This window comes from Solanum lycopersicum, chromosome 6 (assembly GCF_036512215.1).
Source record: "Solanum lycopersicum chromosome 6, SLM_r2.1".
Taxonomy (NCBI): Eukaryota; Viridiplantae; Streptophyta; class Magnoliopsida; order Solanales; family Solanaceae; genus Solanum; species Solanum lycopersicum.
In genome coordinates this window covers 46,425,512-46,451,341 of record NC_090805.1, presented here as the reverse complement: position 1 = coordinate 46,451,341, position 25,830 = coordinate 46,425,512, and the positions used below count along the sequence as shown (strand labels likewise).

Sequence of the window (25,830 nt, the reverse complement as noted above, 5' to 3'; positions counted from 1 at the left end):
AATTAGATTATAAAAAAATAAAGTACTCTAGATTCCTCCTTTTAATTATACTCGCACCGATTTTGTTTATTTTTTTTAAATCATATCTTATGATGACAATTTAATCATATTGTTATAATAATTTATTTAGAGAAAACAAGACACATATCGACATGTTTAACCACAAACTAATTAGAGTACTACTAATTATCAGAAGACTTATCCATTAATCTTATATAATACATATTTCAAGTGTACAAATTGTACCTAAATTCTCAATCATTTACTTCTTGAAGACTTGTTCATAATAATAAACTTTTTGATTGTTTTTTTTCCTTGTCGTTCTAGAGGGTATAGATTTTTATAATATTGTCGAGAATCAGACAATTTCTTCTTATACAAGTTTTATTAGTACAGTAATTAATTATTCTTGTGTACAAGAAATAGGAAATTCATAATAAAGCGATTCTCTAAATAAAGAGTCCGGCCGAGAAATTGCTGCAATTTTATCGTTTTAGTTAATATAAAATTTTATATACTGTTTTGAAATTTTTATTAATATATTATACCCTTTAGGCTCCGGACTCCTGAATTATTATACTTGGGGCTGAGCCAAATCTTACTAGTTTTTTTTTTTTTTTTAGTATCTAATAATTTTATCAAATAAAAAATATACTATCTTTTAAAATATTTTTCATGCATCAATTTGAATTATATATTCGTCTGGTTCTAGATGCATGAACTGAATTGAATGAGTTAAAATAGACTGAATCAATAAATAAATAGGTCATGGTTCGCTCCAACGTGATCAAATTGAATGTATCATATTTTTACGGACTAATTTTATCATTTCTAATTTACTCGCTAATTTCATGATCTAATCAACACTAGACTATTGTCTCTGTTTATTTTTAATTTGTTCAGTTTAAACTTTACATATTTTTACTGAAATAATTATTAATTTAAGTATTTTATCACAACATATAAAGATTTCTTTTGCAACTTGCAAGTAAGAGGAAGATTTTTCTTGATGTATTTAGTTTCTCTAATTAGCATCATAAAAGTTTACTATTAGTAGGTTTCTAGAAGTACTGCAAAAGTCTATCAAGATTTAATTTCTTCTTAGGGTTAATTAGCTTTTTATATCCTTTTCATATATAATAATAAAAATGTAATATTAAGACTTTAGGAGAAGTTCTAGAAACAAAAAGAAATACTGCTGAAGTAGGATATAGTATATAGTATATTCATTTTTCAAAAGGGTAATATATCGAATTAATTAATTAGGTTATTGACTACAACTTGCCTTAGGAGTAAAAGCTCCTATAGGCTTGAATTTTAGGAAAATAATCTATATATATATATATATAGGAACGTGGAGTAACTATTCTACTAAAAAGAAATATTTTGTCAAAATTATTAAATTCACTTAAACTCGTAATTAAAATTTTATCTCAATTATAAAAATTTGACAAATGCCTAATAGATATAATACGTAAAAACTAATACGATCCGTATACTTTAGTACAAACCAGTAGGGTACTTTAGCAGGCAATTTTGATATTTGTTGGAGCAAATAAAAAACATATATAGTGCCAAAAACATTATATTATATTCATTAATAAATCAGTGTCCTAATCATATGGCCAAAAGCTTCCACTATATTTTGGTTTAAAAAAAAAGTGCAAAGTGCATGTCTAGTGTCTACTCTTTATCATAATTTTGAACTAATAGATCCAAAGTAATCACTTCATACATATATTTTTTCTTCTATATTTCGATAAATAATAAAATTGTTAAATATTTCGATTTAATCAATTATAATTTTAGAGGGGTCAGATTATAGATAAGTTGAACTAAATTTAAACAGATTAAAAAAGAATTGAGTTGATAAATTATCTTCATAATATTTTCTCTCAAAATTATGTGTATATATACACTATAACTGTCGCTGCTTATATGATTGGTTCCTTTTTGTCACTATTACAAAATGAAAAAAAGCTTTGGATAGTTAAATATATATTTTAAAGCGACAATTTAAATTGAAAAAAAAAGATATTTGAAGAACATGAAATATAGATAATAACATAAATAGAAGGATAAGAAATTACCAAAGTAAAACAATAATACTAAGGCGACCAGGGGGTGATCACTCGGTTCCGTGAACCCATGTTCCCATCTCAAGATCGTATATAATACTGTAATATTTTTGTGTGAAAAATATTGAAATATAGATATGTGAACCGACATTTAAAGTATCATATGATGTAATGATGATTGAGTGCACCTCTCTACCTACGGTTAGAAATTTGAATTTTATATTTATCTTGTTTCAATTTTCGTTCTAAAATTAGACAACACATGTCTAAGGGGTTATGAACCTACAATTTTAAAATTTTTACAATTTTCAAACAAGAACTTAAATATCATATTGATCAAATTTATATCTTAGATCAACCTTTTTTATAATAGTGCACTCATTATTTTAAAATCCTAAGTACGTACTAATACTTTTGACAACGCTCGATTATCTAAGAAAAATAGGAGGAATCTAACAGGTAGGACATGTGAAACAACTTTGTTAGGGGCCATTATCACATCTTTTCTTGTAGTCACAACTCATCACGCAAAAGCTAAAATCCTAATAGCAACTTCTTGGAAACCTAACCAAATTTCTCAAAATAGCTCTATATTTTTTAAATGCTCATTTAATTTATCTATGTAAAAAGTTATTTAATTATTTAATAAAAAGCTACTTAACTAATGGGTGGATAATTTGATCACAACTTTTATTTAGGTTATGTGGTCCATTCTAGTTAGAGCTTGTTTGGTTCAACTTAAAAGCTGGTCAAACTAACTTAAAAACTAATTTTTGACTTATTTAGTTGTTTGGCAATCCTCAAAATAACTTATTTTAAGTTTAAAAAAAAAACTTATTTTAAGCCAAAAGTTAAAAGCTGGGGTAGGAGTGTTTTTCTTTTTCCAACTTATAAGCTGTTTTAAGTTGACCACATTTTTACCTTTTTACCCTTAATATTTTTATACAATCTCCAAATTACCCGCATAACCCTAACATCTCTTTCTTCTATTTTTCCCTTTTCACGTGTGGATGATAGACAATTACTATTACTAATGAATGAAAATAAAATAAATCTTAAATCTTTCAAGTGATCTATGCAAATTATATATTATTAAAATGTAAAATAAGTTGCACATATAACTTAAATAAAAATTTATATTCCTCTTATAAATAATTTGTGATAATAAAGAAATATGTGAATGATAGACTATTATTATTACCTATGGATGAAATTAAAATAAAATCTTAAATCGTTCTTTGATCTATTCAAATTATATATCTTTAAAATCTATAATAAGTTTATATTCCTCTTATAAATAATTTGTGATGAGAAAGAAATATGTGAATGATAGCAAAATATAATTATTTATGGCTATAAAATATAAATTAATTAACTTTTATTATGTTAACAACTTTTAAGGGTATTTCAGACATTTTGATTTAAAAACTGTTTATCAGCACTTATTTGTCAAACACCTCAACAACTTTTTTTTAACTTCAGCACTTTTATCCAAACGCATAACTGCTTATTTTAAAAATAAGTTTCAGCATTTTCAAAAGTACTTTTTTAAAGCTGCTTTTATTAAGCCCATCCAAACGGGCCCTTAGTTTTCAATTGGAAAAAAGTGGCCTATTTGGTAAGATTTATTGTTTTCTTTTTTTTGTTTAGAAATATGGTGACTTCATTTTAAAAAATAATAAATTAAATACTTGCACTAGATAATTTTTGATAATAGAAATAATGCCTACCAGTGAATTAGTCAGTATCATGAAGTTTCAAATTCTAACATATATAGAATAACTTTAACAACCACTTCAATGACCTCATGTATAAAAATCAAGTTGATGTGTACACATTTCTTATTCTTTATCTTGTTATTTGCTTTTTGTGCCTTTGTTTGCAATCTGAATTAGTAATAATATATCAATATATATTATTTTTAGTCATAAGTTAGAATTAATAAAGAAAAAGAAAGTTAAAAAAAGAAGCTCTATTTACTGATATAACATGTGAACTTCCTAGCTACAAAGTATATAATGACAAGGATAAGATTCTTATGAGGTGCCTGTAGATAATTTTGAAGTTTGTTCTACTTTTGAGCAATTGATATGTGCCTTTCACCAAAACATAGGGCCCCATGATTCATGTTATTGGAGCACTTCTTCTTTCCTTTTTTATGAGGTCAGGCCAATTTATGCATTACCTCGACTAAATATCTGACAATTTCGTCCATCAAAGCTAAGACAGACAGACAAAAATCATGGATGACCGAATAAGTATTCTCAACCGACTACATTTGACCACTAGGCCACACTTTGATTTATTAGAATACTTTTTGTATCCACCAAATTACTGAACATGAATTATGTTATTCACATAATCTAACCTTTATTCAAACTGTAGAATTATATAAATACAATTCTTAAGTCTGCAGCCAGTTTAGAGTGTGTAATGAATAGACAACCATATACCAAAAAGTTGATAAATGTAACTTGGGGGTAAACACGAAATGAGGCTCGATTTATCAAGAACGTGTAGCTGTAAGATCGTGATGAACCTCAATAGTGAATGCCCAGCGTTTTATATCAAGGAAATTAAATGATATTTCAGCTGCTGAAAGTTTGATCACCTTCTTCAATTGGTGTTGTTTCACTCATCTGTAGGCCAGAACTCGAACCATTAGCTTCAGGGGCACCACCAGATTCGGAGATTCTTGTAACCCTCTGCAACTCATCTGATGAACGAGCTAACAACTGATCATCAGTCAACTGTTCGTTCTGAGATGCAGACTTTTTAGGTTGGCGGATGGCTGCAGCTGCCTCTGCCATTGCGACTGGAGGAGGCTGGGGAGGAACCCATGATCTCTGAATTGGTCGTTCCTGAACTGGTGCAGCTGGAGATCCAAAGTTTTGTTCACCTTCAGCTTCGATTTCAGTTATCCTGGCATTCTTGCGTTGCCACCAAGGTGCTGAATTGTCTCCATTCGTCAGATTGTCTTGGTAACCATAATTCAAGCCATCGCCACTCCCTTGAGATTGAAGGAAATTGGAATTATTTTGACTCTGGCCAACTTCCCAAGGCTGTTCACAAGCACAGATTATTAAATGGTTATCATTGCCACTTCGAGTAAATCTTACATGTGAACTGCATATGGCCCGTCTCCAATCCCACCTCTCGTCCAGACAATCCAAGAAAAAAAGCCGAATGTATTGAATAGAAAGTTCTATCTAGTAAACCATAACTCTTGTATCCAAACCAAAGTGACAGGTGTTCATAGAACTTAATCCATACAATATTCCTGAAATATCCTAGTTGCAGTGATTAATTCATCAAAAGAAGTACTTAAATAGGATTATAGATTCGATTAGTAAATCGTATTTTTCACGTCTAGCTGCCAGAATGTGGCTAAGGTTCTTTTTAAAAGTCAATCATGCAGAGACAATTCTTAAATTGACCCAATCCAACCTTCAAATTTGACCCAATTGCAACATTGTTGGTAGAAGAAACAGAAGGACAAGACAAACCTTAGGCTTTGCTGCAACACGATCAGGTACAGGCTGGTTAGGATTTGGTGGCTGATCATTTATATCCTGCATCGAAAGATGAATGTACAAACCTTCAAGAAAACATTACTTTTCAAGATACAAGAATGCCACTGGTGAGAACCATGGACTTACTCGGATGTTGGGAGGCTTCTCTCCTCTTTGAACCATAGCCATAATCTGTAAAATGATAATGAAGTTAGAAGAGCCGATTTACCTAAATCTTCCAGCAAGCATCTGACTCATTTTACTAGCAACTTCATTGAAGCGAAATAAAGTTTTTTTTTTTTGAAACTAAAGAGAAAGAAAGTTCAACTGGTGCTACTCATTGATTTGTTCAAAGATAGACGCATGCACTACATTACAAGGGGGAATTATCACAATTACCAAATGCTGTCATAAATCATAATACTATCAGATCTCATGAGTTGTGACTGCTTACTGCCATACACATATAGCACCTCTTTTTAACTAAAGTTTGTCTTTCCAGCTTGGAAGAAGAGAAGCCAATGCTTTTGCATGATTAAAGAATCTTCGCATATGAAATTAGAAATAAAAATAAAGAGGAGTTGATCAGGGAAAAAGAGATCCTTGATAATCTGGTTGGCTAAAATACTGTCTGGGCGCCCTCCCATCCATACACTCCCTGCATCAATTACCTAGTGATCCAAATCTATCCAAGTAAGAACTATTTTTTTTTTCAAAAGCTGATTTGGAAAACTCTACGGGAATCCAAAAGGTAATCAGGAAAGTGTTTAATCGCTGGCACACCAGCCAGAAAGTTGCATAATTTGCTTCTTAGAATGGTAAGAACATAGGATGAAATTACTAATAGATGAGCTAAAAGTTAGTAAAGGACCAATAATTAAAGGGAGTTGGCTATAATACTGTCTGGGCGCCCTCCCGTCTACATACTCCATCAATTACCTAATGATCCAGATCTATCCAAGCAGAACTATTTTTTTTGGGAAACCAAAAGGAAATCAAGAACATAGGATGAATTACTAATAGATTATTTGACAGTTAGGAAATACACTAACAAGCCAGAGAGCATAAGAGTCACCTCCATATAAGACTTTGGATGGGGTGCAGCAGATGGTTCAACAGATGCAGGTGGTGACAAAGATCTCACTGTATAAAATATTCCACTCATGTGCATTAGTATTTAAATCATCAATAAAAATTGATTTGAGAAAAAAAAAATCCAGCTAGAAACAGAAAGTAGAACCTGAATGTGCATCACCATTTACTTTTCCATTGGCATAAGATTGCTGGAGCATAAAAGAACATTAGAAACTGAATCCTAAAAGTCGACAGAGATATCAACTACAAGATCCAGACTTTTTTGTTGCTACACAGCTTACCCTAGATTGAGTAACTGAAATTCTTCGATCATCTAGTTCCGAAACAGGTATTCTTCCAGAAGTAGTACTTTGCCCTGCATGAGCGGAACACTGAAATTAGGACCCACTTCCTGTTTGAAGAGGATCTGGATCCCTTTTTTCCCCTTCCCCTTTAGAGTTGGGATACCCACCCTAAGGGTCAGGGAGTGCATGACATATAAAATCCAAGCTACACATGAAAAATCTAAAGAACCTGACATTTACCTTATGATTGCTAGAATTCCAAGGCAATGAAAACATTAAAATAAAGACGAAGCTAATACTGTATATGTAAAAGGAAGAACTCACGGAGTAGAGAGAAAGAACATAGCCAGAATTGCAGGGACCAACAACCGAAACGTTATTTAAGGAAAGAACTTAAAAATTCATGCTATAATGCATTTTATGGAGATGTAGAGGTCAATAGCCACCCCTGGTATGCAGATGATGGTGGATTCACAATCCACTGCCTTGATCCACTTGGCTACATCCGCCCCCTCGCCTACTTACATTCCATTTTTACATTAGACGAACTCCATTATACAGATGATAGGACAGGGCTAAGGCAGTAATCTCGACGGAGATTAGGATGAGCTTTGATGAATAAAAGAAGAATTGGTAGAAATTCTCATAGGTGAAGCCCACCTGATCCTCCATAAGGAAGCTTCAAATGATTCTTTGAACAAGTTCACAAGTTTTCATTCTGTGGCTTGAGAGTTAAAAACTTTTACAGAAACCACCCAAGTAAATAAGTATCATCACATATACTAAAAATATTTTGACAAGTAAAGCACCACGAAAACCTCATATAAACAATGACATTCGAACACCAAGGTTATTGAGCCAAAAAGATCTAGAGCCAAAAAGTAATCAGCTGGAGCTGAAGCTGGAATCAGCAAACTATAATTATACAGGTTATGCACAATTTATTATCTCTATCTTTCTCCATTGCTCTTTCAGTTATGAACAATCAAGTTATTAATTACTTCTCAGCAGGTCGCCAAAATTTACCTCCTTTCTAACCCCCTTTTGTGTCATAACACATCCTTTTTAAATTACACGACCCCCTAAAAGCAAAAAATGGTCAATATGCAAAAAATCTATTGATTAAGTAGAGAATTTCTACTTCATGAGCAAATGAAGAGGCACACCTTCCAGTTTCTCTATAGCACTTGTCACTGATTTCATCTCATGTACTAGCAAAAAATGGTCAATATGCAAAAACCTATTGATTAAGTAGAGAATTTCTACTTCAAGAGCAAATGAAGAGGCACACCTTCCAGTTTCTCTATAGCACTTGTCATTGATTTCATCTCACGTACTTGATAGTTTAGCAGGCTTGTCAGCTCCTCAAAATACCTTTTCTCTGTGGAGGAACACAAGTTAAATCACAACATGATTATCGATGGTAAAAAAAAATAAGCACTGGATAAGAAAGAGGATGAAAGATTTAAGTCACCAATGTTGAACAATATTTCAGTTTATTTTATTTCAGATCCAGTTCTTAACTTGTTATTACATAAGAATTTACATTACCAACCTTCGGATTTTGATGCCAACATCTCCTGGCTTGCTCGGGCAACATCAGCAGCAGCAGCTGCTGCAGCTTTTGCAGCAACAGCAGCTTCTTCTGCTAAACTTGGTTTTCCCTTGACAATACCTTTTTCATCTTCTTCTTCATCCATTACAACCTTGCGTATCCAAGACTTCAACCGGGGAATAATAGATTTCTGCAAATGGACGTGTCACTTAACAGTGGGTGATAAATATAGTGAGTAGTCCATGAGAAAAGTTTCCAATAGATTGTCATAAGCACCAGAATCCTACTTTAGAGATGGATCTAATAAGATAAAGCATCGGAGGAGACCAAATAAATCTGAAGAAAATCTTCATAACAGGGATATTTATAATAAAGAAAGAAGGAACACAAAAGTCAGAACAGGGTTAACTAAAAATCTTCAAATAGTTCTTCAGTTAAGGTACACGCTTTTTTGAAATGACCTGCATCTAGAGTATATAGGCGTGGTCAAATTTTCCATCACCATGCAAGCTCCTCACATATGAGAGGCCAGAGTTACATCTATGAGATACCCATCATTAATCAAATACCACCTTTTGTAATTTGTATGAAATCATTAGGCTTTTTTTCTTTTCTTTTCTTTTCTTTGTTTCGGTCAATAAGTTCAACCAATTTACTAAACTAATAATAAACTGAACCACCACAAATAAAAGTTTGAGATGTCTCGCTTATGAAAAATAAATCTACACTGAAGAAATGGGGAATAGACAGAAGAAAAAGTACAATATGGTACGGATTGGCATGATAAATAGAAAGCTCTTTACTATGCAATACCTTGAAAAGTACAGCTGTTCCAGCTCCTGAAGCAGCGAGTAGACCTACAGCAATAACTGCATGAGTCCAATGGAAATGAGAGAGATACCCCATTTTTTTCATGCTATTGCTCGGAGCTGACGCTGGCTGCAGATTTTGTAAAGCAGCCTGTGATGTACTAGTCGATGAAGGCTTCTGTGTCCCATCTGTCATCAATATATCAGGACAACATGACAAGCATAGGCTCCAAACAGTATCAATCTCAAGAAAAGAATAAAAGGCCAAACTTATTTCGAGAACAATATGAATTACCTTCATTAGCAGCAACTGGCTGTGTGCTAGTAACAGTTGGGGTAGGATCCTGTAATTTAGGCACAAAATCAATATATATCTTAAATTTCATGTAGATATTACAGTTACATTTAAGACAATATCAAATGTAAAAAATCTAAATGTGGCTTACAGGAACTCGACGAAAGGCCTCGTCAATTTCCTCCTTTGTAAGCCCCTTCCTCTCAAGAAAAGAACGCCTATACATGACTGGAGATCCCCTAACTTTTGGATGTGAAAGAAATTTCATAGCATTCTGGACTTGGTCCTCCCGAATTGGTTCCGAGTTTACAAACACAGAAGCTGGAGAGCTCCCACTTGCAGCCTCAGGCTTGGGACCTTGATGATTTTCAGCTGCTGGTTGCGAAGCTGTTGCTTCAAATTAGAAATTTAAGCTTGGATTACGATATATCATGAAATTCTCTGTTGCTTCAAATTAGAAATTTAAGTTTGGATCACGATATAGCATCAAATTATCTATTTCATACAACATCGTTTCTCTTGTTGAGAGGGTTTGCTGGTGCATTCTAATCTATGATTGTGCAAAGCCTCGTAGAGAAAATTATCTAGTTAATGAACCTACCATCCTCAGAAGCCTCACACTGAAAACAAAATCACCTAGTTATCAATATGCACATTATATACAGTTACTGGATATCAAATCAATCCATTTATTTAAGAACATTAGGCTTAAACCTGTCATTAGTTGCTAAGGTAAATGTTTAAGAACACAGAAAAAACCTAATTATCTCGAAGATTTGCACTACACCAAAATCATACGGCTTCTAACAACACAAGCTACAGTATTAAACAAATGATCATTAGATGTAACAATATCAAGTTAGTACTACTTTATTGCTTAACAAACCAAAAGTAGCAACCATCCATAAAAGAAAAAAGAAGCACAATTACATGCTCCTATCCCAGTTAAAGACAAAAAGGCACAAACATCATAAAGTCCAAAAAGATTCGATCTTTATGGCAAATACTTCTTTTCAGATAACAAAGTAGCAGCAATAACTAAACATCACGATCTATTTCTGTCTGATATTCAAGAATCAACTAAACAGTAGCAGAGCAACAACTTTCATCAAAGAAAAGCAACTAAAAGGGTACCTGGATTCTGGGTATTCTCGTTTACGGAGTTGGGTGGAGAATCTGATTGAGACGCCATGTTATCCAACTCCTATTGAACTGAATTTCAAGAACAGTACAAGAAAAAGAACATGCCAAGATTAGAGGAGAAGAGAAGAAAAGGAAAAAAAATCCAAACTTTTTTTTTGTTAACATAGAAATAGGCACCGAATTACCTCAAGACGAATTGATTATTGATGATAGTATGTCAGAACCCACAAGTGGATTTTGCTCATCTCGAAGCAAATGCTATTACTAGCTTTTCTGTGTGCGAAATTGCTTATTGATATACAAAATAACAAGAAGACAAAACCCTTTGCAGATAACATGGCCCTCAAAGAGTCAAGCTCCTTTTTCTCTGTCTTTTTCTTTTTCATTATTTTTAGTCTAACACGTAACTGATAAAGTTATTATTACGTAGATAAAAGATTAAAACTTAAAAATGTAGTTTAGTGTAGCATGTTCCCTTTAGTCTTGAGAGCTAAAGTTGTGTGGTACTCTTACCTAGAAAATTATAAGAGGTAACATAATTTACCAATCATTTAAAAAGAAAAAAATATATTAAGATTTGCATGTTATAGTAACCTAAGGCAAAATAATTAAAAGTTCTTAGAAATCATCAAATATATTCTTGCTCCGCTTTCTCCGAGTTGGTGAAGGTAACAAGTACCTTGTTAAACGAGTCAAGGTCCATGCAGGCTGACACAGAAACCACAATAGAAAAAAGAGAGACTGATAAGCCGAAAAATGTAAATCTGTTTAGAGGGACAGAAGATTGATTTGAAGAATAAATACAACACCATGGACAAAATGTTTGCATGGACAATCAATTCTGCTAATAATGTTACATCTTTTCTCTATACTCTCACAAGAATCACATAAACAAGCAGGACGGTTTCATGAGTGATGAACTGGAAAGCCGCAGGCTAAAAGTCCATGAGGAAGAAGCTTGTGTAACATTTATGTTCCGCGGTCTGGTTACAATCACATTATCCATCACATCATTTGGCTGCTAGAGGCTATGTGGTCGAAATGCTAAATCCAGTTCAATTTACTCTGTCAAGCAGCTTCTCCACCATAATCTTTTGTTGCACTGAGGTCAAGGACTCAGAGTTCATTATTGCATTCGCAGCAAGGATGATTGACGATTGGTGCTCAGCATTTACCTATTACAGCAGAACAAGTATCTAAATTGAGAATAGAGGCAAAAGTATTTGAGACTTAGAAAGAGATGGACGGATCAACCACAATAAATAGAGAATGAACAGATTTATATATACCCACACACGGCCGTTTAAACCAACAGCTATCTCAAAAGCTAGCTTCTTTCCAAGACCTTCAAGAACTGGACATGTTGGTGAGCTCAGCAGCCTAGGAAAAAAATACAAAAAGATGAACATGTAGCTAAGGGAATAGCATGCAACAAGACCTTCAACCCTTTTTCTTGTTTCTATTCTGATGAGCAAGTTAAGGTTACAGTAAAATCTAAACCAAAGATTTCACTGTTGCAAGTGAAAGCCAAAATAGAAACTTACATCCGTGACAAACCAGTTGATGATTCAAACATATAGCCATCTTTAAGGGGTCCAAACTCGGCAGCTTTTCCAGAAGCTGTATCGAATAAGATGATTTTATTAAAATCAAGAGTAACAGCAGATAGATTAGGGCATTCAAGAAATTCTTTGCAACTTAGAGGAAGTACCAACCATCCATGCACGATAACTCTGGGTTTATTCCTGGGTTGGCCTTGACAATACGAGTATAAATTAGAGTACCTACCTGAAATTCCAAGACAGGTCATCAGAAAATAGTCATTGATATACACATGGTGCATTAAAAAAAATTGATTAAGAAGAATCCTATGGCTCATCGGTGCTGGCATATTTTCAAGCAAATACTCTGCCTCACCCCCTATGAAACATGAAAAGCTCTAAGTGGGTGTGAATAACTCATAAAACTATCTATACTAATGAACTTGCAATTTGAGGCCAGTTTCTAAGAGGCACAAGCACTGACTTATGAGCCAAGTAGTTGAGGAATTTGCTTGCACATGAAGGAAAGAACTGCTCCCAGAGGTATTTATCACAATTTCTCCCCTTAAATTCTGAATCTTATTTTACAAAAAGAAGGGGGGGAGGGGGTAAATTAAATTGCTATCAACAAACTAATATGATATCTTCTAATTGAAGAGGGCACATCAAGCAATTCTCGAACAAGCAACCAGCAATTAATAAAATTAAACTTCTCAATTAGAGGAGAGGAGAGTTTGCCCCATTTACATGGAGTCTTCCAATACATCTATCTCCATTTGAGTTAAATAATAAAGCTGTCACTCAATTTCAAATGATCAAGATTCATAGAGTAAAAATTTATAATCAGATAAAAATTGCAAAACAATATCTTCATTTTGGTACAAGTATTTTCTATCATAATGAAACATAAGATGAGAAAAGAACAAAGAATATGAGCTCAAATATCATGAAACTTAGGATTATCACCTCAAATTTGGGTATGTTTCTCCTAGTCCCTCCTTCAAATGCTAGCACTGGCAAGAACGCCACCATTGGCCCTTTTATGTCCACATAAAAGCTCTGCCAGAAAACTCAAAAGTGAATTTGAAGCTCATAAGGAAAAATCATAGATCTTAATGACATAATCTGCAGTTTCAGATAAGAATCAATGAACTTTTAGATTTTATGCGTGCTACATGGACCATCATTACATTTGTGACAAATCTTGATGTGTTCATGAAAATGACAGAAAAATAGACAAACACAGGAAATCTCTCATCATAAGTACTAGAAACAGATAGAAATTTTTTGGACCAACTTTTTTACCTCAATGAATGTAATTTTGTATAATGAATGATCAACATAAGTCACCACTCGCCACCACATTAATATGAATGTCATTCTATATGGTCAATAACACATACTCTAAAAAGAACTTATTTCCCAGCAGACTTGCATCACTACCCTTCCCTTTTTACACAACTACAGCTGATATGTCCTTACCAGAGACATGGTGGTTTAGAACCTAAAACCCTACAGTTGACTTCAACCAAACTGTAACAAATGAAACTAAGTAGTCAACAACTCACATAAATCCCCTCAAATATTAGGAGCAACATATATTGGATGCTTATTATGTCTTAGATAAGTGCACCATAGATCTGATTGATCAAAAACAGGAAGCAGAAAGACACACTAAAGCAAAAGATCAGAGCAGCACGAAACTCCCAGTTAAAGCACCAATTATACTATTTTCGTATAAAGCAAATAGAAGAAGTGGATAGTTTGACAGCATCAAAGGAAACTCATCAAAAGATGATGAGATTAATAAGTTAAGGTCGTTATATATCAAAAAAGGAATATCAGCATCTTGGCTTTGACTTTTAAACTCATTAAAAAGAAAAGGATAGTGAGATACTGAAAAAATTTAGTTCTTAAATGCATAACATACTCAATTACTTAAAAGTGCAGCTGTTAGAGAGTTCATGCTGCAGAAAGTAGAATTAAGGGCACGGCTAGTAGCAAAGTAGACATAACTATTCACCAGAAACCGAAATAAGGAGGTTATCACAATAAACAGTGGCATTGCTTATTATAAGAAGAACAAGTAACAGTTTTGAAATACTGAAGAATGCTTACATCTGCTCTTTTGTCCACCACAATTCCAAGGACAGCATCCCCCACGGTAGGTATATACTGTAAAGAAATAACAGCGGATCAGCAAATCAAAGAAAGTTCAATTTGATATTCTTTAAAGAAAAAAGTTCAACACTTCAATTCAACCAGAAGAGACTATCCTAATTTTTATCACCGAACAAGGTTATTTCTAAAATAGTTGTATCGCAGGGTTAAATCTAGGAATTGAGTAGTCACTGATGGAATCATTAGTACTTGGCTCCTATTTGATAAGGTAGTACTATAGCTCCCTTGTTAGTCCATATTTCAAAACAATACATTTAACCTTGTAATTTCATACTTTTTTCCCTTTATAAGTTTTTTGCCGAGTTAACTAAGCAAAAGAAAAAACATAAAGGACCTCTGCAACTCTGAATTGGATATCTTCCTTTAACTCTCTAATATAGTAGCATTAACTCACTTGTGCAATAGTTGAGGACATATAAAGTTTGCAGATCCACCATAACGCACATTGGCTCATTCATTCTAGCAGTGAATCAAAATTTCAACCTAAACAGTGAATACATGCTGCTTTATTTAATTTCATATACATTCCCTTAGAGTTTCACTGTGAGAAAATCCAAAGTGCAGTTTACTATCTCTGTTTCAATCATGAGAAGATGCTGAGTTAAAGAAATAGTTTCAGGTTACTTTAAACGTATTAAAATATTAGCCAACAACCTGTAAAAAGCAACAAAACTGGAATTTTCCAATAAAATCTACAAAAAAATAACAGCAGAAGTGATACTTGGATAATTCTAGAAAGATAGCACCACTCACTCTTTTGTGTGAGCTTTCAATCCAGTACTTGTTTGGCTTTGAAAATCTCAAAATACCTGCTTTGACGACAGTTACAGCATCATGATCCTGTCAAAACGGGAAAAATATGTATAGAACCTCATATATATTTATCTTGAAGGCAGTTAGAAATTATAAACTTTTGATGCATTGCCTCCTTATACTTAGAGCCACAGTAAGTATAATGCTGAATAGAGTACTATCATCCACAGAGGAAAATAACCATATACAGGTAAAGTGCAAGAAAAGCTAGCTTTGAATACATTAGCTTTAAGTCTCTTTTTGATACATATAGAATGAGAGAAAAAGAACAAATTTTTTTTTCAAAATAGCAAGAACTATGTGCCTACAAATGTTGAGTTCTTGGTGTATCAAACAAGTAAATTGTAATAATCCAAAATCAGTGAGAGAATTAATGTATTCCCTGAATGTGAGAAGGAACTTTCTTGGTGCTCTGAACAACAAAATTCCAACTCACTTACCAGAAAGAAAAAAAAAGCAAGAACAGTGTATAAAACATAAAAAGAACCTTTTTTTAAGCTAATATTTGTATATACAAGAGCCACAAACAAAAATCTATAAACCCATGAGACAGAAATCAAAGCTCTGAGAGGAAAAACCTGTTGGAGGCCGCCACCCAGTTTAATCGTTTGGTTAGTCATGCTGGAAAGATCTAAAACAACATCACCAGGAACCTAATCAAAACCAAAAATACAATCTTTTTTGCATCAAACAATTTATACACTATAATCTGGCACAAGAAATCGAAAAAAAAAAAGTTTGTACTTACTACTGGTTTATCAATGAAGCAAGGTTTCGAACCCATTGTATTGTGTTTTTCTTGATTGAACAGAGTGTTTGTGTAAAGTCTTGGGGTTTATGTCTCAACAATGTTAAAGATTGCTAACCTAGCACCCCTTTGTTATCAACATAAATAGTTTTTATACAAAGTTATATTTTTTAAAAAATAAGGAACGAAGAAACTTCTAATTTGGGTTAGAGGAAAATAAAAAAAAATTATATTTTTTACGCAAATTATATAATGTCAATAGCTAATTATATTTCATTCTTACTATATTCAAATTACTAAAATTCCCTAAGTATAGTGGAATCCGAATACATTCCAAAGCATTTCGATACATCGTATCTATGTTTCAGATATGTTGCATCTCGATTATCTGATACATTGCTCACATCCTCATATATCACGCAAAGTGATTTATTCGACTAGTTATAATTTTTTCAAATAGTAAAAGTTTTAAATAATGTGATAAAATAAGTTGTGTATTTAATTTTCCTAAAAATAATAAGTACTCCTAGGTAGGGAAAATTAAAATAGAGAATTAAAAATAAAGGGATTTTTTTTTAAAAAAATAAAAATAATAATTTGGATTTTAGGGGAAAATTAAAATAAGAAATAATAAAGTAAAAAGTTTGGGTTTAGGGAAAATTAAAATAATATGTAAAAAAAATTGACAGCTGTGGGATTTGAACCCACGCCCTTTCGGACCAGAGCCTAAATCTGGCGCCTTAGACCACTCGGCCAAACTGTCTTTTTGTTATGATAACGATGTTTTTTTTTATTAACAATTAATTATCGAAGTCTTTTTCTGTTATGATTCAATAAAAATAAGCATTATATAAGTAAAAAGGCAAAGCCCGACAGTATATTGCATCGGCGACGCTCTCTACACCTGACCGGTGAATTAAGGTTTATTCCACCGGCGGCCATGACACCGGTTTCATCAAAGCTTTACGCAGGTCTGTCTCCTTCTCTGTCTGTGTAGCTGAAGTATGCAATAAGTACATGTTAGTGGAATAAGAGGAAAATGTGTTAAAATTAATCTCTTTTGAATACTTTCAGACGATGTGAGCCTATTGATGGTTCTGGTTGATACAAATCCCTACTTCTGGAGCTCAATGAAGAACACTGCCTTCACATTCCCTAAATTCATATCACACGTAAAGACCCCTAAAACCCAAAATTTGTTTTTTTTTTTAAAAAAAAATGAATAGTTTTGTGTTCTCCATTTGTTGAATTTTGATGCTGGAATGTATGGGGGAAATGCAGGTTCTTGCTTTCTTGAATTCGATACTTTTACTGAATCAGATGAACCAAGTAGTTGTGATTGCAACTGGGTACAATTCATGTGATTATGTATTCGATTCGTCTACCTCGTCAATGCAAAGAGCTGAGTGTTTGTTGGAGAAACTGGAGGATTTTGTGGATAAAGATGAGTCCTTGAGTCAAGAAGACTCTGTTGATGGAGTTGGGTTTTCGCTGCTTTCTGGTGCACTTTCTATGGCTTTGTGCTGTATCCTCAATCAGTTCATGTCTGTTGGTTTTTTTTATATTCTTATTGAAGTGAAATTTTAATGATTTTTATTGAGATGCAGAACCAAAATTTGGACTTGCTAGGTTTATTCTTTGAAGCTCTTAGCACTGAATTTATTGACTGTTGAAATTCTAGATACGAAATCTAATCTTTTTGGTTAGATTTTAGTTTTTCTTACTTGTGTATTCATGTTCCGTATTTGAAAATACTGAGTTTGGTTGAACCCGTAGCTATTAGCTATATCTGCCACTGGTTTTTATTTGTTATTGTGCATAGCTTTGCATTCACGTTTGTTTAGAGGAAGTGTTTCTCTTGACCTGTGTGCACTGTTAGACATTCAACGGGTATTTCGTTCAGGGCCTCTTCATCCACAACCTCGGGTAAGTTCCTTATTTTACAAGAAACTGAAAATGGGTTCTTCTGGGATTTTGAATTGATGGAATTTGTTATGAGAATTTCTACTTGTATTATTTTGTTTATCCAGTTACATTTATAGATTTTATGCTTATGTGAAATTTTCCTGGTCGATCCATTTGGGATCGTAAGCTTTAGCATTTACAAGCATAACATGTTATTATGCCAAATACCTTATCCATGGAAATATCTCTCGTCCAAGGGGAAAAAGAACTTCGAGTTTTTTCCAGTGATTTCTTTGGCCTTTTACGTTTCATGTTAATTCTGATAGTGTTTCTTAACCCCAAAGGTGCATTTAAGGGGGTTTGGTGAGGTAATACTTTAAGTTATTCTATGTTTTATGTACCTTAAACAAAACCATCAATTAAACTTCAATGTGCCCTGATTTATTTGTACTGCAATTTTTATCCAATGGTATAGTGAAACTACCATTCCCATCCTTATCAAGAAAAGAAAAAACTAGCATTCCCGATGAAATGCCATTTCTGGTCCCATTTCATTGGCAATTTCTTAATGTGATATTATCAGATATTACTACATCATTTTTGTGTTTGTTAATTTGATCATTTATCAGTAAGGTAGTTGTTAGGAAAAAAAAATCTGTCTTCTCTTGTTTTATACTTTAAAATTTGATCCGTTTTTGTTATGTTGGATATGAATATTGATGCTAAGAAAATGTGCTTGAAATTATGGCAGATATTGTGTCTGCATGGATCTCCAGATGGGCCGGGACAGTATGTTGGATCTTCACAGCTTCTACAATCTTCTCATTGTTAGGTTCTCTGCTGAAACATGTTCTTTTTTTGCAGATATGTTGCAGTCATGAATTCAATTTTCTCAGCTCAACGTTCAATGGTATATAGGATTTAACAATTCTTTCCTTCAATTTTCCTTCTTGATTAATTAGAAAGTTGTCACATGTCTTCATAAATGTAGAATTTTCAAAATTAGGGATCGGGACTTAGATTTCCATATTGTGATCCTACTCTAAGAAATGCAATGCGTTTTTATTGCAGGTACCCATTGATTCATGTGTAATAGGATCTCAGCATTCTGCTTTTCTTCAGCAGGTAGCATTTCTATACCTGAAAGTTCTGGTTGAAAATCTATTCCTTCTCAGCATGAGTTATTTTCTGGCTCACTGATCTTATGGTGCATATCTATCTGGGAACAGGCTTCTTACATAACTGGTGGTGTATATTTGAAACCCCAAGTATCAGATGGACTGTTTCAATATCTCTCTGTAAGTGTTATTAAAATTATTAATACTAAGTTGTCTCTCTTTGTCAAAAAAAATACTAAGTTGTCTCTAGCTTAGCATTTTAACTTGTCAATAGCATGGATCCAACATTGAACATCTACGGTTGTCTCCAGTGCTGCCTTCAGACATTAGTTTCTATCTGATGTGTAAGCATGTTGAACAAGTCACTATACTTTGATTTGTTTAGTGTATGCAATTTTTGTTTCCAAGGAGCTTACACTAAAAAGACCTTCCAAAAGTTTGACCTATTTTAAATCTGGTATTAAATATTTAATATATGTACTACTATTGTTGGTGTTGGAGATACAGTGATCAACCAAAAGGCTATGACTGAAAGTACCAATGTACTCTTTGTGGACTTAGAAAATCTTCTCCAAATGTCTTCTGGACTGCCGCAGTCCGATGGCTTCTCCTTTTGCCCTCTATAGTGAACTTCTCATGCTTTGTCTCTGTGAGTAGGAGATAATAATATCATGAATGAAGATGTGATTGTTGTATGACCTTATTTTCAACATTTCGTTCACGTTTCATGGAATGCAATAGACCCATTGCTAAAACCACTTCCACGACTAGAATACAGTATCTACACCAGAAGTTATATTGAAATTGATTTCTTATTCAAGATGTTCTTTCACATCAACAAGTTGCATATTTCTGTCTGATGCGGTTGGTGTACTGTGCTTTCATTCACCTGGTGTGATCTGTAAGATGGTTAAATGCCTTGTTTTATTTTTGAGATGTTTTATTTGTAGAATGTCTTGTCTTGAGATCTAATTTTCCGTTTGAAAATACTGACAAGACTGTAATAAATACAGACAGTTTTTGCGACTGATTTACATTCTCGGAGCTTCTTGCAACTTCCCAGACCTGTTGGAGTTGACTTCCGTGCATCGTAAGTGATTAGTGTGTCTATTATTCAAGTTATGTCACATATGATGAACTGGTAATATAATATTTGGTATGTATCCTCACTAATATTTTATGCACTCTTTTTGATGGTAGTATTCAACTTTTTGTATTGTCAATGTTCAAGTTCGTTGTGTTAGCTTATCTCATTCTTCTTGAATCGTCTCAAATTACCTACGAAGCTTAAGTGATTTATCCATCTAGCTCAATGTCATTTAAGAATGGTTGTACCACCTTTTCTCTTGCATTGTGAAAGCTCTTTCCTATTATACCTTTTTTTACTTCAATTAGACAAAAGCTTTCATCATCCACTCGTATTTTTGGCAGACAGAAATTCTCCTTGGATCTTCTTATTTGAGGTTGTTGTATCATCTGTTAATTTTGTCTTAACCATATCTTTCCCAACTCCCAGCTTTGAGTCATTACGAGTGTTACGAACTTGCAACTAACTTTTGAGAGTGCAGCTTTTGATAGGATACTTATCCTGAAAAAAGAAAACAATGTTTATCAAGGAGACCTATTCTCTACTAATAGCAAAAGTAGAGTATTTATTGAATTTCCTCCTATCTGGACTCAAATAAATCTGTGCTCCAATTTCCAGTCTATTCTTACAAATTCTTGGATTTAGCCCCCAATTAGTATTGGGTACTCTTCACCCCTTTACATTCCATTAAGTATAGCTGCTCATCTGATTATGTTGTGCGACTAATTTTCAGGTGCTTTTGCCATAAAAACACGATTGACATGGGTTTCATATGCTCTGTTTGTTTATCAATATTCTGCAAGCATCACAAGAAATGCTCAACTTGCGGGTGAGTATTCATTATAAACTTATTGAAGTGTCTCATTGATGAACTTCTCTTTTTTTCATTAATTATGCTGCATTAAGAATAATGTTCCGTCCAAAGAGTTCACATGAACTTGTGATCATGTCAATGTTACTGTCAGTACTGGTTACTTTTTGATCAGTTAGGAGTTCTATTGCTGTACACACAAGGAGTTGAGGTATTCTAATGAACAGCACTCTTATATTCTAATAGGGAGAGTTGCCATGATTTACATGCCCTAGCTTCATTACATCAAGGTTTTAACACTAACGCTAAAAGATAAATACATATTTTCAATCTATGTACACTTATGTTTTCATTCAAAATCTCTAGCCTTCTCACCTTCTAGACCGCCCACCAAATACGAGAAGGGAACTAGAAGTATTGGTTATTGGTTATAGTTTCATATTATTTACAAGGACAAGGGTGGCATGGACATAATAATGTGTATGCTAGTTATGTGATTTTCACTTATTTGTTTTGCGACATAATATCTGCTAGTTTTCTGGAAAGGTTGAACTCTGCACAGCAATTATAGGGATAATAGGTGCAGTTAAAAGGTCCTATTGAAAAACATAGAAGCTGAGGCAATGTTACCTACCTTGCACTATGTTAACTATCTGAATTTCTTGAGAGAAGATACATGAACATCACTCACCTAGTAAGTGCTAATGGATAACTTGTCATTACATTTTAAGGATTCTTTTCTTGTTTCCTGAGAACATTTCAGACAAAAACCGAAGACACAGGAAAAAGGGTTGCTTGATTCCATTTTAATATTGTAGAAGTTTATCTGTAGTAGCATCCTAACTGTTTTTCAACCACTCACTCCGCTGATAACTCAATTCATTGAGTTTGGGTATCCTAATTTTTAAGTTCATGCCATAAAATGCAGATCAAATTTTGGGGAGGCACGAAAGCAGGATCCCTCAGCCTCGGATCAGAGGAGGACTTCATATGGTAGTTGAATAGATAATCCTAAAGCCTATTTAACACCTCAGGCCATTGCCACTACTGTGTTTCAATAGATTTCTTATGATATGAACTTCCAGATGGTTATATTAAAGACGAGTCCAAACTGGACTAATGATACTAGACTATGTTTCAGCAGCAGGAAGAGGAAATTAAGGAAAGAGGGAGCTTGACCTTTTTCCAGTGTCAAGAATCTCCTTCTCTAGGTGAAGGAATACATAGGATGATTCTAATGAACTTGTCTGTATTTTATGAACTTCCAATATAAAAATGTTATTGTCCAAGTGAAAATTTGAGTAGAATTCCAAAACAAGTTAAAAGGTACAAACTGCAAATACATCAAACTGTTACCTGAACTCAAGATTTGATTATGTCTCTTAATGAAAATGTTTCACATTCACACTGTTCAATACATCATATAGATTTAACATATACCATATCCATAAGAATATATGCATATTTGACGTTATTTTTTTCACGTACTCTACAATACAATTTGCTCAACCGGATTTGTATACTTTATTCCTCTGCAGTAGGAGTGGGGAAAAAAAGAGATTATTATACAGCTAAATCTATTTACTACATCTGTACAACTTCTGATCCACTAGGCATAAATATTTCTTGCAGTAATTTCTCAAAATTACACAATGGATGAATATAGTTGTAACTCATTTCAAGATCACGAGGAACTACGGTTGCAGAGGCTATAACCAGATATGATAGAGCTGAAGGCAAAAGCAATGAAAGCCAGGAAAGACATCGCGATTGATGCACTTGCCATTTCTGTGAATGCATCTTTTCCCCAATTTGTTGCCCAGTCGTCTACCCTCGTTGCAGAAGAAGATGATGCAGACATAATAAGATATGCCAGTATCTGCACAGGTACGAGAACAAAAGACTATCATCAGAGCATATATACACACAACAGTAGCAGGACTAATAAAGCTAGCTAGATAACCAGCACAATAACAATAAACTAAACTGACCCAGAAGTTTTCAACTGGCTAAATAGAAACTATACACTTGAGAAGCTTCGAGTAAATGTCATGAACACTGCAACATACCACAACATCTTAGGGTCCATACACACTACATACTAGGGCCAATGTACGCTTTGATAATTTTGGCAATTGAAGTGAAATTTCATTCTCAAATATCACTCATCATCTTAGTTCCATGAAAAGTATCTAGTACCTTCCTAATGATGAATTCATCCATAAGTTATTCAGCCCCGAATTCTTGCTCTCCAAGTGCTGAACCCTCTTTACGAGAGGGTCCAAATATCTTTAGGAAGTTATGACAATGTGTTCCGTTGTTGAGCTCATCTCAAACACACACTTGTATGGAATAGTAAGCTACCTATAATTCTACCCTGCTTAGGTTTTCTAAAGCCTTCAGCCTAGATGAGGCACTGAAAAGTTTTTCTTCAACACTAGAGCTGAAAGAAGTTATCGAATAGCTCTGAACTAAAACAGTTTCGCATCTCCTAGTGGAGCTGAGCCATCTACTTCTCTAAGACCTGTTCCCAAGGATCCAAATCATATGCCTCAGAGTGGGGAGGAAAATCATTTTATTTTTTTGACCGAGCACGACTCTAAACTAAAATCTACATAAAGATAAAAAAAAACCAGGACTAAAGAAGCCATTGAAAAATGCTATTTTTCCTTCAAATAAGCAGCTCAATTGAATACATAGAGGTGGAATAATCCAGACTCTGCACCCTTCCCTGCTAGCAACATTCTAAGGGCCTAATACGAATACCTAAGAGCAAACCATACCAGTTACTAATTTCACCTCAAACTAGAAACACAGATTTATGGAAGTACACCAGTTGAAATGGTACTACTTGCCTGATCCATTGAGAAATTGAAATGATATCGCATATGGTAAGAGAGGAAGTGTTTCCCAGTTGCCAAACTTAGTGCTAGATCAAATGCTTGAAATCCAGCATATGCAAATCCAATAACATTAACAGCTACCAAATACCTGTGGCAAAAATTAGGTCTAACATTACTTAAAGATGTGGAAAGCAAGGACATAGTAAACCAGAAAAAAAGGAAAAAACATGAGAGATATCAACTATGAATCCCTTGGATCAACCAACACAGAATTACAGTCAGAACTCTCTTGGGAACCGACTTTCATATTACTCTATCCGTTTCAATTTGTTTGTCTAGCTTTGACTTGACACGAAATTTAAGAAATACAAAAACACTTCTGAATCTTATAGTCTCAAACTAAAGATATGTAGATTGTATCAAAATGTCCCTCAATCTTGTGGCCCTAAACAAGACACGTGAAATGTTAGAATTCAAGAATTGCCAAAAAATGAAAAGATAGACATTCTTTCTGAACCGACTAAAAAGAAAAGTAAGACTATCAATGGAAAGAAGTATGCTATATTATAGTATGTTCTTTATAACAACCATGTTGTAATTAAGAGGTTTGACTGTATTTGCTTCTGATAAAAGGAAACAAAATATTCACATTTCAGCTAAAATCTATCGGCTGTGGTGCACAGACTACTGCTTCTGTGCAAAATTTATTTCTCCACTTAAAAATGCTTTCTTTACCATTGAAACAAAAATACCAACATAAACAGAGGTATAGATGTAAGCAGAAAATGGTCACCTGTATTCTTTGTAACGATCAAATGAATCACCAGTCCAACCTTGAGTTTTATCAGCTGCCATAACCGAAAACGAAATCAAGCAAAAAATGACCTCACAAACCCTAAACCCTAACGCCACCCTGTTCATCATAACATCCCTTTGCGACCTTTCAAGAATCGACTCAACAGCCGCCCTCGACCGCTTCTCACCTCCAACTTCTCCCCCTTCCACGTCAGCACCACCACCACGTACCGGACCCACCTTCGTCACCCCAGGTGCCATATCCTCCCTAACCGCCCTACTTACATAAACCAGCGGCGACCTCCTTTCCACCGCCGGCGGTGGAGTCGCCGGCGAACTCAAATTTTCCGACGAAAGTTTATGCGATGATCTGATTGGGGAAAAGTACTTGTCTACTGCAACGATTGCCTTTGAAGGTGATTTGGAGTTTTGGGGTTCAGGGAAAGGATCATCAGAACGTAATGGCGACTCGGATCGAAGTGGTGAATGGAAAGAATCAATTTGACTGACCTGTGACTCTGTATCCGACATTGATAAATGACTACTACTCTGTTTATGAAGATTTCGATGATTTAAACTGAAATTGGGTTCTGGGTTTGGATTTTTCATGGTGGGATTCTTGAAAAATCTGATCTTTATTGAGAGATTTTTGAACAACTGTGAAGAAAAATACTTTGGAAAACAAAGTGGGTTGTCTTTGTCGATACTTTTGAATCACCGGAGGTGTAGTGAACTATATATGGAGGTCTATAGGTATTATGGTGTTCTCTTCTATGAATCAATGTGAGAGTGCCAGGTGGAGATTTTTGGAATTTAGTATAACGTGGCGAGTAATGATTGGCTGATGATAAAAAAGTGTTCCGCTTAAGTTGTACGTGAATCTAAAAGGAAGTGATTCTTTACGTGATATTATTGAATGGTAATGCATGCTAAAATACGATGCTGTTTCTTTTTTTCTTTTTCCATTAAAAATGTTTGTGTAAATTTGGTGCGAAAATATGAAAACGTAAACACACGAAAAATTCAAATAAAATTTAACATATATCATATGCATATGATTTAATTTTCAATATTATGTAATGTGATTTTTCACTAAAAGAGGTTTAGATGAATTCTCAATCTTATTTAGATCAGTTTAGATCAGTGTATACTCATTTTATAAGATTATCTTTGTCTGTATATACTTATCCATATTTAATTAAACGTATCTTAAAATA

The 25,830-nt window shown here is 33.9% G+C and overlaps 4 protein-coding genes and 1 non-coding gene across 7 annotated transcripts; 1 reads left to right on the top strand and 4 right to left on the bottom strand.

The window, feature by feature from the left end:
• Nucleotides 1-4,409: 4,409 nt before the first annotated feature.
• On the bottom strand, nucleotides 4,410-11,135 carry LOC101253196 (peroxisomal membrane protein PEX14). Of its 2 annotated transcripts, none has more exons than XM_004241446.5 (13): nucleotides 10,957-11,135; nucleotides 10,763-10,840; nucleotides 9,780-10,015; nucleotides 9,629-9,677; nucleotides 9,338-9,522; nucleotides 8,525-8,714; nucleotides 8,261-8,350; nucleotides 6,967-7,040; nucleotides 6,831-6,873; nucleotides 6,666-6,733; nucleotides 5,738-5,782; nucleotides 5,585-5,650; nucleotides 4,410-5,140 (listed from the first exon to the last, which is right to left on the bottom strand). In XM_004241446.5, exons 2-13 carry the CDS (start codon nucleotides 10,818-10,820, stop codon nucleotides 4,667-4,669), a joined length of 1,578 nt encoding a protein of 525 aa, XP_004241494.1. In that variant the 5' UTR covers nucleotides 10,821-10,840; nucleotides 10,957-11,135; the 3' UTR covers nucleotides 4,410-4,666. The 2 variants fall into 2 exon arrangements, with proteins under 2 accessions (XP_004241494.1, XP_010322553.1); XM_010324251.4 differs by having other exon boundaries at nucleotides 9,780-10,021; nucleotides 10,957-11,124.
• Nucleotides 11,136-11,516: 381 nt separating this feature from the next.
• LOC101262526 (uncharacterized) lies at nucleotides 11,517-16,440 on the bottom strand. 2 transcript variants are annotated; one of them, XM_004241477.5, is made up of 9 exons: nucleotides 16,055-16,440; nucleotides 15,885-15,959; nucleotides 15,247-15,333; nucleotides 14,431-14,487; nucleotides 13,279-13,371; nucleotides 12,487-12,559; nucleotides 12,316-12,391; nucleotides 12,061-12,151; nucleotides 11,517-11,946 (listed from the first exon to the last, which is right to left on the bottom strand). In XM_004241477.5, the coding sequence occupies exons 1-9, from the start codon at nucleotides 16,088-16,090 to the stop codon at nucleotides 11,827-11,829; spliced, it is 708 nt and encodes a 235-aa protein (XP_004241525.1). In that variant the 5' UTR covers nucleotides 16,091-16,440; the 3' UTR covers nucleotides 11,517-11,826. The 2 variants fall into 2 exon arrangements, with proteins under 2 accessions (XP_004241525.1, XP_019070124.1); XM_019214579.3 differs by having other exon boundaries at nucleotides 15,885-15,937; nucleotides 16,055-16,174.
• Nucleotides 16,441-16,737: 297 nt separating this feature from the next.
• On the bottom strand, nucleotides 16,738-16,817 carry TRNAL-UAG (transfer RNA leucine (anticodon UAG)). The gene has a single exon. It is a non-coding gene; the product is annotated as a tRNA-Leu (tRNA).
• Nucleotides 16,818-16,910: 93 nt separating this feature from the next.
• LOC101258663 (general transcription and DNA repair factor IIH subunit TFB4) lies at nucleotides 16,911-22,271 on the top strand. The gene is made up of 11 exons (XM_004241465.5): nucleotides 16,911-17,025; nucleotides 17,129-17,226; nucleotides 17,336-17,579; nucleotides 17,934-17,980; nucleotides 18,711-18,748; nucleotides 18,824-18,869; nucleotides 19,031-19,084; nucleotides 19,189-19,257; nucleotides 20,091-20,167; nucleotides 20,898-20,993; nucleotides 21,904-22,271. The coding sequence occupies exons 1-11, from the start codon at nucleotides 16,995-16,997 to the stop codon at nucleotides 21,974-21,976; spliced, it is 873 nt and encodes a 290-aa protein (XP_004241513.1). The 5' UTR covers nucleotides 16,911-16,994; the 3' UTR covers nucleotides 21,977-22,271.
• Nucleotides 22,272-22,327: 56 nt separating this feature from the next.
• On the bottom strand, nucleotides 22,328-25,794 carry LOC101263419 (CASP-like protein 4A3). Its single transcript, XM_004241480.5, has 3 exons — nucleotides 24,612-25,794; nucleotides 23,831-23,966; nucleotides 22,328-22,854 (listed from the first exon to the last, which is right to left on the bottom strand). Exons 1-3 carry the CDS (start codon nucleotides 25,220-25,222, stop codon nucleotides 22,660-22,662), a joined length of 942 nt encoding a protein of 313 aa, XP_004241528.1. The 5' UTR covers nucleotides 25,223-25,794; the 3' UTR covers nucleotides 22,328-22,659.
• Between the last annotated feature and the right edge of the window lie 36 nt (nucleotides 25,795-25,830).

Bases quoted from the DNA above. Each gene is read 5' to 3' on its own strand.
- LOC101253196 (XM_010324251.4), bottom strand. From the start codon at position 10,820: ATGGCGTCTCAATCAGATTCTCCACCCAACTCCGTAAACGAGAATACC. The intron at 8,351-8,524 runs GTTGGTAATGTA...GTTCCTCCACAG, and splicing joins GTTGGCATCAAAATCCGAAG to AGAAAAGGTATTTTGAGGAG. The intron at 5,141-5,584 runs GTTTGTCTTGTC...GCTTGTGAACAG, and splicing joins GTGTTGCAGCAAAGCCTAAG to CCTTGGGAAGTTGGCCAGAG.
- LOC101262526 (XM_004241477.5), bottom strand. From the start codon at position 16,090: ATGGGTTCGAAACCTTGCTTCATTGATAAACCAGTA. The intron at 13,372-14,430 runs GTAAGCATTCTT...GTTTTCTGGCAG, and splicing joins TGGTGGACAAAAGAGCAGAT to AGCTTTTATGTGGACATAAA. The intron at 11,947-12,060 runs GTATATATAAAT...CTGCTGTAATAG, and splicing joins GTTTAAACGGCCGTGTGTGG to GTAAATGCTGAGCACCAATC.
- LOC101258663 (XM_004241465.5), top strand. From the start codon at position 16,995: ATGACACCGGTTTCATCAAAGCTTTACGCAG. The intron at 19,085-19,188 runs GTAGCATTTCTA...ATCTGGGAACAG, and splicing joins ATTCTGCTTTTCTTCAGCAG to GCTTCTTACATAACTGGTGG. The intron at 19,258-20,090 runs GTAAGTGTTATT...TAATAAATACAG, and splicing joins GACTGTTTCAATATCTCTCT to ACAGTTTTTGCGACTGATTT.
- LOC101263419 (XM_004241480.5), bottom strand. From the start codon at position 25,222: ATGAAAAATCCAAACCCAGAACCCAATTTCAGTTTAAATCATCGAAAT. The intron at 23,967-24,611 runs GTGACCATTTTC...TTTTTGCCACAG, and splicing joins GATCGTTACAAAGAATACAG to GTATTTGGTAGCTGTTAATG. The intron at 22,855-23,830 runs GCAAGTAGTACC...GTACCTGTGCAG, and splicing joins TCAATTTCTCAATGGATCAG to ATACTGGCATATCTTATTAT.